The sequence below is a fragment of the Zeus faber genome (genome assembly GCF_960531495.2).
Source record: "Zeus faber genome assembly, chromosome: 9".
NCBI classification, from domain to species: Eukaryota; Metazoa; Chordata; class Actinopteri; order Zeiformes; family Zeidae; genus Zeus; species Zeus faber.
Window position 1 is genome coordinate 27,321,736 of NC_137197.1, and position 18,144 is coordinate 27,339,879.

Genomic DNA, 18,144 nt, shown 5'->3' on the forward strand with positions numbered 1-18,144 from the left:
TACATATGTGATCTGACTGATGCGGTGCCAAAATAAACGCTAATGCGAGTCCAAATTATTCTGGTGTACATGAGCAAACCGCACCACCTGGTGGTTGTAAATGCCATTACATCAGTAAGACAAGAAGTTCCTTCATCTGTCCAATTTAAGCAACTTGATATCATTCCATACATACTTACATACATGTCTTTCTCCCCCTTGCCATTGAACAGGCTGATTTGTAGAGTGCTCAATATTGCTTTCATTTGTTTTGGTTTCAGACAACAAAACTGTGAAAACATTTAGGAAAATCTTGAATTCAATGATATGGGGAACTTTAGATAATGTCTTGTGTAAAAACCCAAAGGTGAAGTAGTCAATCTCTGGACACCTGAATTCACTTGCACTCTTTCCATTTTATTGAATTTGTTTTACAAAACAGGCATGAGAGAATGCATAGACTGAGCAACACTTCCAGTCGGCTCACCAGATGAGTCGTGGGGGAAATGGGGAGGGAAGGAAAACAAAAACATAAACTTCTATAAAAGTCAAATAAAAACACATTTTGCAACTAGTCGACTCGAGTGCATACTCCTATAATCTTGTACACACAGAAAACATGACAAAGCGAACATATGATGTAACATGTATGCAAGCACACCAATTTACACACACACACACACACACACACACACACACCCCTAATGCAAACACCACACAAACATATTCGATAAACAACACAAACCGACTCAAATGAGAGGCGAATAATACCAGGACAACTCAACACACCATTTACCTAGACTTTGTAGTACAAGTGTACTTTTAACCAACTAGGGGGCAAAGGGTTAAGCCAGCACCCCGATCTGGGACAATCTGTAGTAGCCGCAACAGGATCCCTCGAGGACCCACAGCTCAAGAAATGTTAGATTCCTTGTTCGCCAACTGTATCATCTCTATCTATTGACACACCTTCAGAGGAAGAAAAAAAAAAGACCATTCCGGCGTTTAAAGTGTTAAGTATTTTCGAGAACGATTTTGCTACAATCCATGATAGTACAGGGGCGCCATTTTGGGTGTCGGAATCAAACTGCCCGACAGTCTCTGGCAAGATGGCACTGAGAAAAGCACGTATTGAACTGCAGAGATCATGAGCGATGCTAACTTGTGTTGGTGTTTTTAGGGTGCTCTGTTAAGATTGTAGCGATTGGCGAAATGCATACACCCAGCCTATTTGTCCTTGCTCATTTGAACACACACACACAGGCAAATATTCCAATTTATCGCCCCCCCGCCACAGATGAACATAACACACACACACACACACACACACACACACACACATTCACAAACAAATGGACAGGCCTAATTGAATAAGGAGATTGCTGAGCGATGACAAGAGGATTGTCCTTGCCTGGATTACAAAAATGACCAAAAAAAAACCCCAAATCAGAAGAAAACGAGATGGGAAAGTAATTGCAGAGCGCAATGAAAAAGTGCATAAATACAGACAAAACAGTTGTGTAATAATGGGGAATCAACCTGCAGAGGGGGCAGGGAAGAGGCACTCCCCTCTACCCAACCGAAAACAAAAAAAAAAATGCTGCATTTGCCATTTAGCTGAAACTGAAACATTTTCTGTAGATATTTCTATATATAATATCTAGTATAGTCAGTAAAATTTCTTAGTTTAATTTTTTTTTTAATATTTTCTGTCATTTTTTGTATATTCTTTTAAGGAATGACATATTGGTCCGTGTTTCACTCTTTTTTTTTTTTTCCTTACGGATTATTTGTTTCTCTGGTAGGTGACTGTGAGCTATGTTCAGGTTACTTTTGGTAGCTTGTGTCGGCAGAGCTCATAATTCACCACACACACACACACACACACACACACACACACACACACACACACACACACACACACACACACACACACACACACACACACACACACACACACACACACACACACACACTCAGGTCAGGCGTGAAAATTGCCTAACGGATAGTTCATTCCATATGGGGAAAGTGATCTCCTTTATAGAAGAGTTTCACTGTGTACGAGAGGGCTTGTGAGGCCTGGTGGTGAGGGAGGGAATAAACTGTGCATCAGGGAATTCATTAAGGTCCTTCGTGCGCCAGTGTACGACTACTCAACTTCTTGTGTACTGCGGCAAGAGCAACCAGAGGCTCTTCCTTCCTCCAGCTGCCTGTGCAGTTTCGACACAATTTACATCTCTGCCCAATTCTTCTGCGACTCCACCCTTGGCAACCCTTGCATCCTGGACTGGATTCCATATCTGACATTCCTGCTAACGACTGCTAGCGGTTTCACAGTAACGATCCTGCCTGTCAACGGATGAAGCATGATGCGAATGCTCACCGAGATTCTTCAAAAAATAATAATAAAAAAAGAGACAATAAAAAAAACGGAATAGTTCACATGATGCTCTGCTTCTGCGGCTGTTAGTGAACTAAGTTAACTCGGTGGAAGTGAGAGATAGGGATTATCATTTCTTTAGTTAGTATTATTAGAGGCTCTTTAAATATAAATTAGGTGCAGTCCCTAAGCTCGGCGAATCAACACATAACTGCTGGAACTACAGAGAAATGTGAGAGAAATTTCAAAGTGGGACGGGGACGTCAGGGTCCCACATTTATACACATTAAACCAGATCACTAAACCAAATTCCAGAATTAGCCTGAAGCTCTCCTCACTTCTTCCCCTTGTGTGGTGCTCGTTTGTAACACAACCCCCACCCTCACATATAAAAACATTTGAAATTTGCCTTTGAAAACATTTTCAGATCAGGTGGGTGGAGGGGGGGTGGGGTCCGTCTCCAGTCCTCTTCCTGGGGTAGAGGGTGTGGGTGGGTGGTGGAGTCCTCTCTGCATCTGTCTCTGAGGGCGTCCTCTCACTTTTTCGCTCTCTCTGAGCAGGGGTAGGATTCATACGTACATTGGTGGAGAGACGGGCGGTGGAGGGGGTGGGGGCTTTTAACCGTTGAGGAGGTACACCACCAGCTCGTAGGTGCACATCATGATGGCGGTGTTGGGGATCTGCCGCACAAGGTGGGTGGTGAGGCCACGGTACAGGGCGCGGTAGCCCTCCTCTTTGGGCACCATGGTAAGAGTCTGGAAGAAGGAGCGATATTTGGTGCCTTCCTCCCGTAGTCTGGTGCGTATCACTTCTAAAATATACAAGAACAGAACAAAAGAAAGGTGGCGTTGAGTATTAAGGTAGTAATCGCTGTGAGTAAAAGTTGAACATAGATTGCACAAGCTTGGAATGGGCAGAGATGACAGATTTTCACTGAAGTGAAATTAATTGTCCAGTACATCTCCCAGCCCAAAAAGTTTTGTTATTTTTATTATTTCACCTATTACCATTTTGATCAAACATAGCTACCCTATATTTACACACCGGACATTCGATTACAATCATTCACATAGGGTTAGGGTTAATTTTTCTCCACTGGAGAAATCCAACACTACTACAGTACCTCATGGTACAGTTAAGCAGAAAATCACCTTTTTACTATAGATATAAATAAGATCTATATGTCACATGTTAACAAGGCTCTCGGAAGTGGATTTTTGTACTTGTACTCGGAATGCAAATTTAAAGTATTTCTAACATAAAAGCTAACGACGTCACCAGGGGATGAGCCATCGGGTGTGGGGATCGACGCGACGTCGTGCACCTCCGGGATTTTGTGACGGGGCGCGTCTCCTCATTTCATTTCGAAATGCAGAAGTACGAGGCCCGACTCGCTGAGCCGGTTCCCTCATACAGGAATATGTACGAACCGTCCTGGCGCATGGCACATACAGACCACAGATTGTTTAGTTCTTATCGATAGAAATTCTTATGAGCAATTAATCGATAGTCTTTAAATGGTTTATATCCCTAACTTGCACCAGGGATATTCTCAGACGGTTCCCTATTTTAGCCTTAAGTGTTGTTATCAGTGCTCCTCCCTCGTCCTCGGGGCGTTCTCACCGTGAGGATAAGCGATGGAGGTGGCACAGGTCTTGGAGGTGGCCGCGGCCAGCATCATGCCCACGAAGTCCGACGCGTCCTTGGACGTGTCTTCTTCATTGTCCATGTTGTGGGTGGCTTTGGCCTCCAGGAGGCGCCGCTTGATGCTCTCGTAGATCACAAAGTGGATCACAGTCTCTGAGATGCCGGCATAAGAGGCTGACATGCCACGGTAAAAGCCCCGCAGGCCGTCCGCCTGGTACACCCGGCGCACACACTCGAACGCGCTCATCCTTCGCTCCCCGCGATTCCTGAGGGGAGAAATAGCAGATTAAGGGAAGCCAGTCATAAAAAGCCACCTTGAAGAAGTTCAAGATTTAAAAAGGTAGTTACAAGGAATTACGGTATGAGGAATATGGGTTAAGCGGAATGACAGGACTAATGACCTTTCTGAAGATTTAATAGAATTTTCACATTTTTGTTTTAGGACGATCCATCCAGACAGCTGATGAAGGAACGGTGATGATTCAATGATTCAATTTATACGACCTCCAGAGCTGAAGGAAATTGTATATATATTACAAATATTTTACGAAGAGGAACAAGGTTGGAAGCAGTGGTGTTTACCTGGCGTCCAGCTGCAGTCGAGTCTTAATGAGCCAAATGGGGTTGGTAGCCGTGATGGCTGTGAAGCCTGCAGAAGAAATAACATGAATCATACGGCATCCAGTGAATGGAACAGAACCAGAGAGTACCGAGGCCATTTTTAGCAACAAGCTGCCTGTGGCAAAACAAATATGGCCCACTAACTACTGCTCTAGACGAGGTTGTGAATATGTTTTTGATGCTGCATTTGTGCTGATGATAAACACAAGTTGAAAAACAATGCATTTTTATTCTTAAACCGAGGTGTCTACTTTGTGTGAAGTCACAAAGGCAGCTGAAGCTAGGGCCACATTATGTGATTTTCAAGGCCGATCGGGCTGAGTCAGGGGTAGTCCGGGCAGTTCCGGGTAGTTGCCCACGTCAATCTGCCTCAATACGATCCCAATCGGACAGGTCACGATTCAATCAAATACTGTATGTTTGATTTTATCGGGGTAGTCTTTCCAAAATCCATTGGCGTGTTCATATCAAGCCTAGGAAAACAGCCACTGAGATCATGCGCTTGAACGATGGCGGAGCCAAAGAAAGTGGCAAGTGCGTGACAAGTGCACTAATTAGACACTCCTGAGTGTCTAATTAGTGCATAATGTCAGCGCTGCAAGTTCACTGCACAAACAACCCCAGTGGCGAACTGTATGGCATCCATGTTTGTTTTGGTGTTAAAATATCACAAGATAATTTGCCTTTTGCAAGAAGATACATTCTTGCGAGTGCTGGAGTACCACAGAACTCTGTTCGTCTGTTCTCCGTCTTTAGATTTGTGCTCCTCAAAGACAGCAGTTTTTATGTGTGTGTGCGCAGAAGAGACAGGGAATGTGCAAATTTCAGTTGTTAAATATGCGCTGCTAAAATTTTCATTGTCGTTCACAATTGAAAAAAAAAAAAATCATGCAATGTGGCCCCAGCTTTAGAGAGAAACAGACAGAGAGAGTTAACCCACTAAAAGCTAGGCTATGCTGCCGGACTGATGCTGAAAAAACAGGATGTCACTGCGTGCAGATGACAGAAAAAGACTGCAGCTTTATCCAATGGCCGAGATGACGGGGAGTACAGGACAGAAATGTGTATAGAGAGATAGAGAGGAAGAGAACAGGGAGACAAAGATAAAAAGAGTGAAAATAAAACAAAACAAGAGAAGCACAGATCTGTGGTGAGTACTCACGCAGACCCAAGTTACTCCTCACAGATGCAGCTAGAGACCCCTGGTGGTGTGGGGGTCTCATGCCCTCGCGAGAGAGGAGCTACAGTAGAGTAAAAGCCTAAAACAGATAGAGGCGTGTGTGTGTAGCACACACTGACTGGCATGCAACACACACACACACACACACACACACACACACACACACACACACACACACACACACACACACACACACACACACACACACACACACACACACACACACACACACACACACACACTTCACCTGCTCTGGAAAGGGAAGGGGCTTTGCATCCAACTAGGTCATGCTGGAAGAAGAGAAGCTTATTTTCCTAACACCGAAAAACGACTTCACCCAAAAACGTTTCAAGGCATGCCGAATATCTGCTGTCCGCCTAAGACATTCACTTTTACAAAGTGTGTGAATGAAATCCATTTTCACATCTGCACAAGCCAGCTATGTCCCAGGGGTTTGTCTACTCAATGATTTCAAGTCTATTTTTTAGGTGACGGCAGAGCTGCACACGCTGTGCTGTGTGAATTACGCCTCTTGGTGCTTTTGGCAAACAGACGGGCTTCACGACGTCCTGTCAACCCCTCGTCACACATTCAGCTCAGGCCAGTCTGGTCAGTACACACGGGGCTGCAGAGAATGGGCTTCACCACTAGGAGGTGACACAGCATACAAACAAAGTGCTGAGCCTGTAGGTGCTTCACAGTGCACTCAACAGTGGAACATAAGTGCCACCTTGTCAGACCTGCTCACTGAAAGGCGCACACAGGGAGACGCGGAGACATGGGTTTCACAGCTGAGCTACACTGCAACAGTACTACAGAATAACACATTCTCTATAACAATTGGTGGAAAGACACAAAAACCAAGAAACCTGGTCTCGAGAGATACCATGGGCTTCATTCACTAACAGTGTACATGAGCAAATATGTGTTTAAACCCTGCGCATCAGTGGTTTCAGCAACATTTTTGGATTTGCTGTAGGAACAGATCACACAAGGCATCAAGAGTGCTACCTACACTAAATGTAATTGGCCACAGACCCACAAGAACCCAGAACCACAATTAGTAAAAATCAGTTAAAATCCATTATGTAATACAATATAAAATCGTAAATAATATTCATTAATGATAATAATAATTCATTGGTTATCATGATTTTTATTTATTTATTTTTAATGTAGGCCTATTGATCATGACCGGCTCCCTCAGAATTTTAGGCCCTTAGATTAACTACATTATACCTGCAGCTGGTTAACTTTACACATGTAGGCTTTAAAGGATTCACATCACTCCACAAGCAGGTGTGACATTGGCATATTTAGTATTATTAAAAGGATATTGTTGAACACACCTTAGAAAAACAGTGAATCTTTACAGATCGCCTGGATCTGTTTACTGAGAGTGATGAATGGCCAACCAGGTGGTTTCTGCTGTCAAGAGAAGCCCTTCTTTATTTAAGTAATAACCTGGAACTCAGTCACAAGATCACCTTATGTCCTCGAGTCCTCTCCACCATCAGCTTTCTGCTACAGGGACATTTGGAGTCCTCCACCAGTAACCTCAGAGGAGATGTTACAGAAAAGGCCGCCTTTTCTGGTTTCAACTCTTCAAACAATAACTTGTATTTCAGTATTACTAAAATGTTTATTTTTACCTTTAGGGGCCATGGTTCACTTTTTCAGTCTCCTCCACTTCTCTATCTCTGAGCCTGCAAAAGGAACTTCCTTATATAGAGAAGTCTGGGGGTGGAATTATGCTAATTAAAAAAAATGTGGGAACGCCTATGAATTTAGTATTATTTGGGTTCACAAACATACATAACTGACTGACCCACATGCACCATGAATCTGGCAGAAATTTTTCATGCAAACTTTTTATGCGCACAAAGTAAGGCCATTTCTACGCACGTTAGTGGACGAGGCCCAGTAAGAGGGACTAGCCAGCCTTATTTAAAAACTTCATTCATTACTTTACTTATTCTCAACACATTGTGAATATTAAAAGGTGAGCAGCTTTTCTTACTTATTCAGATTAGGTTTAGAGGACTACGGTAGGTTACATGGTATTCCTAAAAGGAATACAGGAATAATGGCATGGCCAGAGGAGAGAGGCTGAGCTAGTTTGGTTATTGAGTACGCTGGATCTATGGGAATCTGTAGGGTTAAGATCAGAAGGCAAAAAATGGCACTGTCATTTAGACAGCAAAAACAACACATCAGTTCAGCAGCTCTGTGAGCCTTGAGATTTCATGGATTTGGACTTAGAAAGACTGGCGGTGCCACATGAAATATGCAGGTGGGTCACAAGGACGTTGGCATGAACTTGTTTTCCCATGTTTATAGATGCCAACTCATGTGGAATGCTGATATTTGCCTGAATTTAACTTGGATCATGGATAACCCTAGGACGATTGTGCTGGGATTTCAGATTCTAACAATAAAAATGGTCCGGCGGTTGCAACTCTCATTCATTGCATGCTTAAAAGAATATATCTATAAATCTTGAGTGTGAATTATTTGGTTACCTGCCAGTCCTGCTGACACCATGTGCACCTGCGTGGAGTCGGGTTCCAATACACTGTTCAGCTTCTCTTTGGCACTGGAGTATGCAGCAAAGTAAATTGCTCTGTTTGGAGTGAAAAGTTAAGTCAATATCACATATACAAAATGTAACTAAATGGGTAAATATGCCATAATTTTTTCTGTGCTATTGTGGGTTATTAAATTGAGCCTCTAGTTTCAGGATTGAGCGGCATTGTGGTGCTTTATATATAACTACTACAAACAAAACAGTTCCCACGTCAGGTGCAATCAACAAATTGTTTCCTGTTAAAGACATTTAGCAGACAAAATGTGAAGCTTCAAGGTTTTCATTATGATTGGACATGGCTGATGGGCAATTTGTTGGCATCAATAAAGGCCGCCAAAGCAATGTGGCCTACTGGCAGGAAAAGTATGAAGCAGGACTTTGGCAACAGAGGGAAACAACCAGTTGCATTGCCAAAGAGGCGCCGCCCCTAGCGGTCGCCTGCGCCGGCGCTCCGGTTTTACATTTCACTGCATATATGTATGGAAGTATGTATATGTATGTGACAAATAAAAATCTTGAATCTTGAGAAAGGTGCTTCTTAAATGTAGGTCATTACAGCCTTCTTGGCACTCAAATCTTCTGTAAACAGGGGAATTTGTTTTTATATTCATCAATCAAATAAGTCTCATCAGACTTAAAAGCTTATCATAAAAGGTGGTTGTCAGCTCTTTCATCTGTGTGTGATGTGTGACGTCATCCTGAATGGATGACGTCACACTGCAGGGGGCCCAGGTGGTGTTGACCCCACAGTACACCTTAGTCGGCCTTTATTCGCACAGGGCCACCAACAAAAACACTCTACAGATGCTTGGCAGCTGCACCTGCTTGCTGTTGGATTAGCAGCCAGCGACTGTAATTAGGCACCACTTTGCTCCCACATCAGTGGTATCATTAGCACCTGGCTAGAAATTAGTATAAGCCTCAATTTTTTCATGTTACGCTAGCAGCACTTAGATGTGACTCCATACACACCACGGTTAACCCAGTGTGGACGCAAATGCCACGGTTCTGCTTGGTCTGTTCCGAAATTCCTAGTTCCATGCTTTATCTGTCAGAATGACTGCCTTATGTCACAGCATTACAGCTTCTGGTAACGGGGGAGAGCGCAACACTGCCTTTTCCTACAGACAGAGCAGAAGTCTGAGAATAATGAGAATAAGGAGAGAAACATGATGCCAAGCCCGATGCAGCAACCAGCTTCAATACCAGTCAATAGTGCGATTTACACCAGGAATTCATTTTGTTTAGTGGATGCTCCCAAACTCTCCTCATTTGCCTCATTTCCACAATCGCTCTGAGGCCGAAGTGCTAGCGCCCGAGACCCACTGATAAGCCCACTTGTTCTTGGTTATGGTTGGAGTTGCGATCAGCGGCTGAGCTGGAATCAGCACCAGGAAGTCCGGGAGAAAAACTACAGTGACTACAATAAATGACGTTCGTCGAGGTCATGCGCATGTGACGGTTATCATATCAATAGATATAAGGACCCCTCTGGGCCATGCACTCTTTCCCAATGGAGGACTTATATTTGTTTGACTCCCTCAGATTTTTTTCTTGCTGCTCTGTTCATTTATGCACGTAAGCAGCTGTTAGAGCTACTTAGAGAGTGTCATTTATATAACCAGCTACCCACTGTTTGTTTGTTGACGTATCAATAAACATGTTCAACCATTGGGGGGAAAAAAAAAAAAGGTTCATTCACAACACGACTAGTGAAAATGGGTGGAAAAAGGGAAAATACTGTCGAGCCTGTCTCAAAATATGTGAGTATTTTAACAATGCCGCCGTTGTATGTAAACATAACACGTATCGGATGTGACGTCTCTGCACGTGATGAGAAATCAATTATCAAACCATTACGTCCTTCAGCCTCTGTCGCGCAGCGCGTTTTAGCCCCATTCACTACGGTTACTACAACAGTGCCAAAAATCCAGGAATAGGGAAGGTTCACGCCAAACCATGCGTAGAGGAACTGAGACTAACATTACTAACCGCGCTGAGAACAGTTCAGCCTACACCATAGACCGGGGCTATTGTTCTCCTGGTAGTAGAAGGCAAGATCTTCAGTATGTTCTTCTGAATGTGGTCGCACTATTTATCCAAACAGTCAATATGATAGTGTAAGTTTATCGCCAGAAAAGGTGTATAGAATAACTAATTTTAATAACTTCATATAATACATTTCATTAAAATATGGAGCAACTATGATATTGCATCATAATTTGTAAAAGACTTTTATTTGCTTATAAGCCATTTTGGCTCCACCAGTATTTAAGGAGGCAATAGTGTTAGTATTCCACTGTGAGCTACTGTCGATAGTTAGTTGGTTTGTAAATATACTGTATACAATGGACAAATATAGGCTTTTCACTTTCTTACTCCAACGAGCAATATAATCAGCAGAATTATATGAAAAAAACAAAACAAACAAACAAACAAAAAACACCCAAGGCCTTACCGAGACGGGGCTACGCCCACCAGGTTCGGCCCCAAGCCCCTGAAGAGTGATCGGGGTCCTTCTTTCTCCAGGATTAACCTGAAAAAAAAGGTTGTGGTGGAGATTTTCTGGCTTGCCTTGGGAAATCGCTGTGTGTTTAAAATTGTTATTTGAGATCAGCTCTGGCATGTATTGACACAATTTTCTTACATAATACAAGTACTTAGCTAGATCAGGTTTGTGTGTTATTATGAAAGGAAGCAAATGTACAGTACCTCATTTGAACTACAGCCTTGCATCACCAAATATATGCAAAAAGGCATGTATGTTATATGCATATTAGAAAAGTTGTGAAAAGACCACAGAACCACAGAGGTTCACACAGGTTCCACAGAACTTTGCCACGCATCAAGTGTCAAGATATCTCTTTATATGGATAATTATATAAGTGTAAAAAATGTGCTTTCTTCAAAATCATGAATTGTTCAATCCATGGAGTATTTAATTTAAGTACTGCCTTCAACCCTCCTACCATTTTAATGTATTTCTTAACTTGGGCAATAAGAAAATACTACCAACTGGACAATGAGGTTAACAACCTACAATGCAAAAATAGACATGGCAGCTTCAAACTGAACCAAGGGCTTTGTGCCAGTATGGAAAAGAGATAAGCCAAGTATTAGGCTACTTCTGCATCACCAAAACACTCCGAGGACTGGGAGGTCACATTGCACCTTTCTGTACAAATGATGTCATTTGAATCCTATAACGAAAAAGTGTTCAGGCCAGACTACAGGCTTGGATTGTACCACAAGTGTCAATAAGTTGTGAAACTCAATAAACTCCCAGTTTGGGGCATCACCATCTCAGCAAAGGTCCATATCATTCGGGATTCTTTTTTTCCCCTAATCGTAAACCTAGTTAAAAAAAAACAAATAAAATAAAATCTCATTCTCAGACCATTACTTTAGCTGCCATTCCTAAACCACTTGGTAATATGTTGTACTAGACACTGTTTGTAGTCTTGCACATATTGTTTACAGAACAGCAGTTAAGAGCGTGTATGGTTCCGATTTTTTTTTTTTTTAAGTTAAAATAGTATTTAAATAAATTTTCATTGAGATCTAATGATATTGCTATGCTATGTTCATTCATAATTATTGATTTATTCATTCTATGATACACACAAGTCAATCAGTGTTACATGTGTAAAACGTGACATGATCTGTCAGCAGATTGAAGTAGAAAGTTCAATTGATGAATTAAATCTATGGGAATTATTTAGAGTTAGATTATCGCTTGACAAGGATCAATGACGCAATGTCTGTTTACATCGCTTTGTCACCAAAGCCTCATTCTAAGGCCCAGTCCATGGATATTTCTGAAAACGCATCCCCCCCCGTCTGAATGAAAACAGAATGGAAGCCCATTCAGATGCCATTTAGGCTGGGAAATTTACAAATGGTACAGCTCCATTTAATAAAACAGCTTGGCACTGTCCTGATTTAATACTTCGAATAAGAGAGCTAAACTGCTTCCGCCCATATATAATGAATTATATCTTCATCTGCAGAGTACATTTAAGTAAATCTAAGACCTAATGGAAAGAAACTGCGAATGGCATAGCAATTTCAAAGACCTCTCTGGGTCATGTGGAAGGGAGAAAATACACAAAACTGTATAAGTAAAATGTGTGTTTGCTTGCAGTTGGATACCATGAGGAATTTCCGCAGCTTGGGCCTTGTGGTGTATGTGTGCAGCTTGCGGCGCGCAGATGAGGAAGTAGTTACAAGGCCACATCAAGGCAGAGTTATAGTCCTCTGCACAGGCCTTGAAATCAAGATTGGTTGCTCTCGACCCAAATATCTGGAGTGTCCTCTCATTTTTTAGCTCATTAATAAATCGGTTGACATAAAAGGTTTTATTTCCCACAGATTCAACTTATTTCAGTGTGCTGAAAAGCAACCATTGTAGGACTTTAAACAGATTTATGAGCAAAGTGTAATTTGATCATCATGTTGTGAATTTGTCGATAGATTTTACTCAGCAATGTCTCGGCATTCATTTTCATACACATGCATCTGTAGCTTATGGTTGCTAACATTTTTACTGAATGCTTAAGCATGCATGCAACTGTGTGACCGATCAGCCACAACATTAAAACCAGTGACAGGTGAAGTGAGTAACATTGCCCATCTTGATCCAATGGCACCTGTCAAGGGGCGAAATATATTAGGCAGCAAGTGAACAGTCAGTTCTTGAAGTTGATGTGTTGGAAGCAGGAAAAATGGGCAAGTGTAAGAATCTGAGCCACTTTGACAAGGGCAAAATTGTGAACGCTAGACGACTGGGTCACAGCATCTCCAAAACGGCAGGTCTTGTGGGGTACTCCCGGTATGCAGTGGTTAATACCTACCAAAAGAGGTCCAAGGAAGGACAACGTGTGAACCGCCAAAAAAGGTCATGGGCGCCCATGGGCTCATTGATGTGCATGGGGAGCGAAGTCTAGCCACTCTGGTCCAATCCCACAGAAGAGCTGCTGTAGCACAAATTACTGAAAAAGTTCATGCTGCTTTGATAGAAAGGTGTCAGAACACACAGTGCAGCACAGCTTGCTGTGTATGGGGCTGTGTAGTCACAGACCGGTCAGAGTGTCCATGTTGACCCCTGTCCACCACTGAAAGCTCCTACAATGGACACGTGAGCATCAGAACTGGACCATGGAGCAATGGAAGAAGGTGGCTTGGTCTGATGAATCATGTTTTCTTCTACATCATGTGGATGGCCGGAGTTAGGGTCAGAGCCGATCGAGCATCTGTGGGATGTGCTGGAACAACAAGCCTGATCCATGGGGGCCCCACCTCACGACTTACAGGACTTAAAGGATCTGCTGCTAACGTCTTGGTGCCAGATACCACAGGACACCTTCAGAGGTCTTGTGGAGTCCATGCTTCCTCGGGAAGGAGCTGTTTTGCCGCCACGAGGGGTAGCTACACAATATTTGTGGTTATTAGTCATGGTTTTAATGTTGTGGCTGATCAGTGTATAGTACAATAGCTTAATTTTAAGTGGATGCCAGTAAATTTTTAATTTCAAGTTCATTTGGTTATAGCCTGTCTTGACCACAGCTCTGCTTTCAGAAGTTACTCTGTTACTTTGTTAGTAGCCACCCACTCGAATTTGAAATGGGCTCTATAACTCAATTTGAAAAATACCTTCCTACATTGTAAAATAATCAATTATTCTCAGGGCTCCACTGTGGGCCTTGTTAAGAATGTGTGCTAAGAGTGTCAAGAGTATTTAGAGATGTGTGATATCTAGGTAGTTTATATTTATATGGCATTAGGATAAACTTAGCTTTGTGTACTCACTTGAGGCAGTGCAGGGGTCCCGGCGGCGACATGCGGGCCACGCTGGCTCCATTGACAGTGCTGAGCTGCACCTCAGACACATAAAAGGTGATGGAAGACGACTGTAGACGGGTCTTCACAACTTCCAGTGGACAAGTCAATATAGCTCCTACTGTACCCCCACACCTGACACAGAAGAGGAAGAGGGTTGGAAAATGAAAGAATTGTTGATACAGTAAGAGAAAAGGGGTGGGGGCAGTCCAGCACACAATGACTTCCAGTATTCTGTTGACCTTACATAATGATGTGATTAAAATACATGTTCACTCTTTTTATCGACTGTAGAAATTAGGGGTGCAATGGATCACAAAACCCACCTTATGGATCGTATCAAGGTTTTGAGTCACGGATGAGATCATTTTTCGAATCAACAAAAAAAAGGGAGACAAGTACAACTTTGCTTTCCACAAAATCTGTAAAATTCTTAAAGCAAGAAACTTTTGCCCAGGGTCTTAAATGAAAACAACATTCAAGATGTCTAATGTTTAAATGATATCTTTAAATATATTGAATATTCAATACTCAATCGTTAAAGTTGTTAATATATGTCAATTGTTAATATATGAGGCAGGTATAACACCTTCTTCCTTAAACATCACATGAAAAAATATGATCACATTTGCCCCCAATAAATAAATTAAATTAATTTACTGGGTTACCAGTAACATGTTCAATTGCTCCCGTTTATAACAAACCAAATTTCATGAAAATCGGTAGAGAATTAAGCGAGTTAGTCCATATTGTAGAGAAGTCTGCATCTCTCTATACACATTGTATTTGTTTACTAGCGATCCTGACCGCTCCAATGTGGCGGACGCGCAGACACAGTGGTGACATTGGCTGTATCTACAGCCCATTCCCGACATGTCGTAAAGTAGCAACAACATCGCAACATAGCGTGAGGTGACGTAAACCAATCATTGGGCTTTAAAGTAAAACACACCTGTCTTGTCTCTTATTTTCACTGCAACTCTGCATCTAGATTTAGGGAATTATTACTTAAAAAAGTAACAGTGGCAGTAAAACTCTATTTCACTATGATTTACATTTTGCAATTTAATCCGCGGTTCACATGCGAGTCGAACCGTTGGGGGGCGACTTGCATGGATCATGGATCAACTACATTCTGTTACACCACTATTGGGAATGGGTGTAGTACAGGGCAAAAGTATGCCAGAGTCGCCGTTTTTGAATTTTGAAATATAAATGAAATGTGGACAACTAAAAGACCCATGAGGGAGTCTCCCAAGTACTTATTTTGAACATTCTAGCTGCACTAGGTTGGCTTTAATTAAAGCAGCGTTCAGCTTTGATGATTTAACATACAGGGTGTTAACGACGGATTAACAAGCCAAATCAAAGAAAACAACAATAAACATGCCAGGGCATTGAATCGCAGGTATCAACAGTCTGAGCGTGGCAGCACTTATCTGTACTTTCAATCATTTCAAAAGCAGAGACCATTGTTGTGAAAGATAAGACCTGCCAAAAAGTTTACTGGCAATCTAGTCTTTGAGGCTAAGAGAAAGCGCTATTAATTGGCAATATTTAAGCGGTCATTTGCATTCCTTGCCACAACAAAAATCACAAGATTTTCCAACTACAACAAATTCTCACCGCAAACAACGTCTTGTTACGACATTGCCAATTCATCCTCGCACTTATAAGAAATCTTTAAATTGCATACGGAGGATAAGAATAACATAACAATTTAAACTCTCAAACGAAGAGCTCCACAATAGTTCAGAAATAATTGCATCACATATTTTCAAGTATGTGTGTGATCTCCAGCCAAAAGTTAGCAGGGTGGCTATGCCGACAAGTGTGATTATGTTATCATGAAATATTTGTACACACCCACACCGCAACTAGTGAGATGCCCAAACTAGTATACATGCAAATTTATCAACACTGCATGTAAAAAAAAAATACTCCTGAAATGTTGGCTGGATTGTCAAACAAGGTGCTGTTGCGTCATTCAGTCTCATCTCTATATTTGGAATAAATCCTGGGCTTCATCAAACTCCCCCACATACAGTTGGGACCTCAAGTTATGCCGATTAGTTGCTTAGTTGATTAAATCATGGTAGTGCTGTCCTCTGAAGAGAGGGGATGCGACGGCCACAAATGTGCTCTTGACATTCCATGGGCCTTGCAAAGGACAGAGTTATTCTAAGTGGGTTTTGATGATTATTAGCGAGCAGCATCGCAGGTTGAGAATTGTAACTCCACTTGCAGATCAACCCCGCCTTTGGATACAATGGTATACAAATACCCTGTTTTATGCCCTGCCGGCTGACAGCACAGCTTAAATTAAATAAATACAGTTTACAATTTGTGAGATTGTTTAACATCACCTCTGAAGAACATATAAGAAACAGCCTGTCATTTTCTGATGAACGTTTCAGTGTCATTTAAAAAAGAAGCACTAACCTCACTAAGTCACCAACCTTTAACAAGACCAATCCCTTGTATATGAAAAAGCACCTGGCTCCATATTCGGATGACATTGCTCCAGCTGCGCATGCAGAGTTTGCATTTTGACGAATTCCGCAGTCTCCCTTATCGATGTCAACGACACCGTTGCGCTTTTAATAGTGTTTTTTGACTTTGCCCCTCTAATTTAAAACAATCTTCCACGAAACAGGCAAAGGGACTCGCCCACCCCGAGCAGCACGCTGCAGCCCAGCCTGTAGCTAGCTATCTCCGCTAAACTGCTGCCATTTACCTGGTATTTTTTTTCTGCTACTTACCCGCCAGCCAACAGATGAACCAGGGTGTCTCTTTGACTCATTATGAAGCATATTCAGGAGCCGTCCCCGGGACACCATAAGGGAGGGAGAGAGAGAGAGACAGAGGAGATGCGGGCCAGGGAATGGGTGAGATATCACCCGCGAATGTTACCCAGCGGCTGTGGAGGTCAGTTAGCAGAGGAACTAGCTGCTTAGCTGCCCGGCTAACGCCGCTTCCTTTAGCCGGTGGTCCCTTCGCAGCTAGGCTCAGCCAGAGCAAGCCGGTGTGTTCGTCACAAAATAAACATTTTATCCATATATTTGGACCGTTTAACGAACGACTCGAATGTGTGGTCACAATGACTCGGCCGGGCTCACGGCTGCTCGCCTCCCCTCGTCTGTCTGAACTGCTGCGACACGCAGGTCACTGTTTATCGTCGAATGGGAAGCCGCCAAACAGAGGCGCTGATTGGTCGGCGCGGCGGCGACGACGCACGCAGGGCCCCCGCCCCCGTCCCCCTTTCCGCTCGACGAGGCTCCTCCGGCCGCGGCGCGGAGGGGAGAGGGACGCGCCGCCAACGGTCGCTCGACGCGCGGGGTCGTTTGCGTTCAAATGCTGGTGTTTGTTACGGTTCCGCGGGCGCAGATCTGCGTAGGTCAGGGCCGAGCACCTTGTCGTACGCGGGGAATGAGTCTTGGCGAGGCGCTGGTGCATTGTAGGCGCGAACAGGCACGGAGAAAGGAAGGCTTGACAATCGAAACTAAAGAGGGGGAAAAAAACCCCCCAAATCTTTAAAAAGAAGAATAATATGTACAGAATGTACAAAGTGTGCTCTGTGCACCAGATAAATATAGAGCAAAGAAAAGGGCTATGACAGGGACGAAGTGGTTGTAACAATGCAAGTACTGACTGGATATAAATATGAATATAATTGGATATATCTGTACATGATGAATAATACGTATACATAATATGGACACGGCTTATAACGGATGGGTTAATTATAACTAATACGACATTATTAAACAATATCGCACAATTTATTGCACCGTTCTTGCACAAACCACCCAGTCCCATCACAACATTTTCACAATAAGACTATATCTATCATGGTGTTATTTGTCACATTAGATACCACATAAAAGGTGTTCATGATAGCAGCCTATTGGT

At 42.7% G+C, this 18,144-nt stretch overlaps 1 protein-coding gene across 1 annotated transcript; it reads right to left on the reverse strand.

Annotated features, from left to right (window-relative positions):
- Positions 1-375: 375 nt before the first annotated feature.
- Positions 376-17,365, reverse strand: LOC307234923 (solute carrier family 25 member 36-A). Its single transcript, XM_080006800.1, has 7 exons — positions 16,995-17,365; positions 14,203-14,367; positions 10,853-10,930; positions 8,330-8,430; positions 4,589-4,655; positions 3,983-4,272; positions 376-3,170 (listed from the first exon to the last, which is right to left on the reverse strand). The coding sequence occupies exons 1-7, from the start codon at positions 17,033-17,035 to the stop codon at positions 2,977-2,979; spliced, it is 936 nt and encodes a 311-aa protein (XP_079862926.1). The 5' UTR covers positions 17,036-17,365; the 3' UTR covers positions 376-2,976.
- Positions 17,366-18,144: the final 779 nt, after the last annotated feature.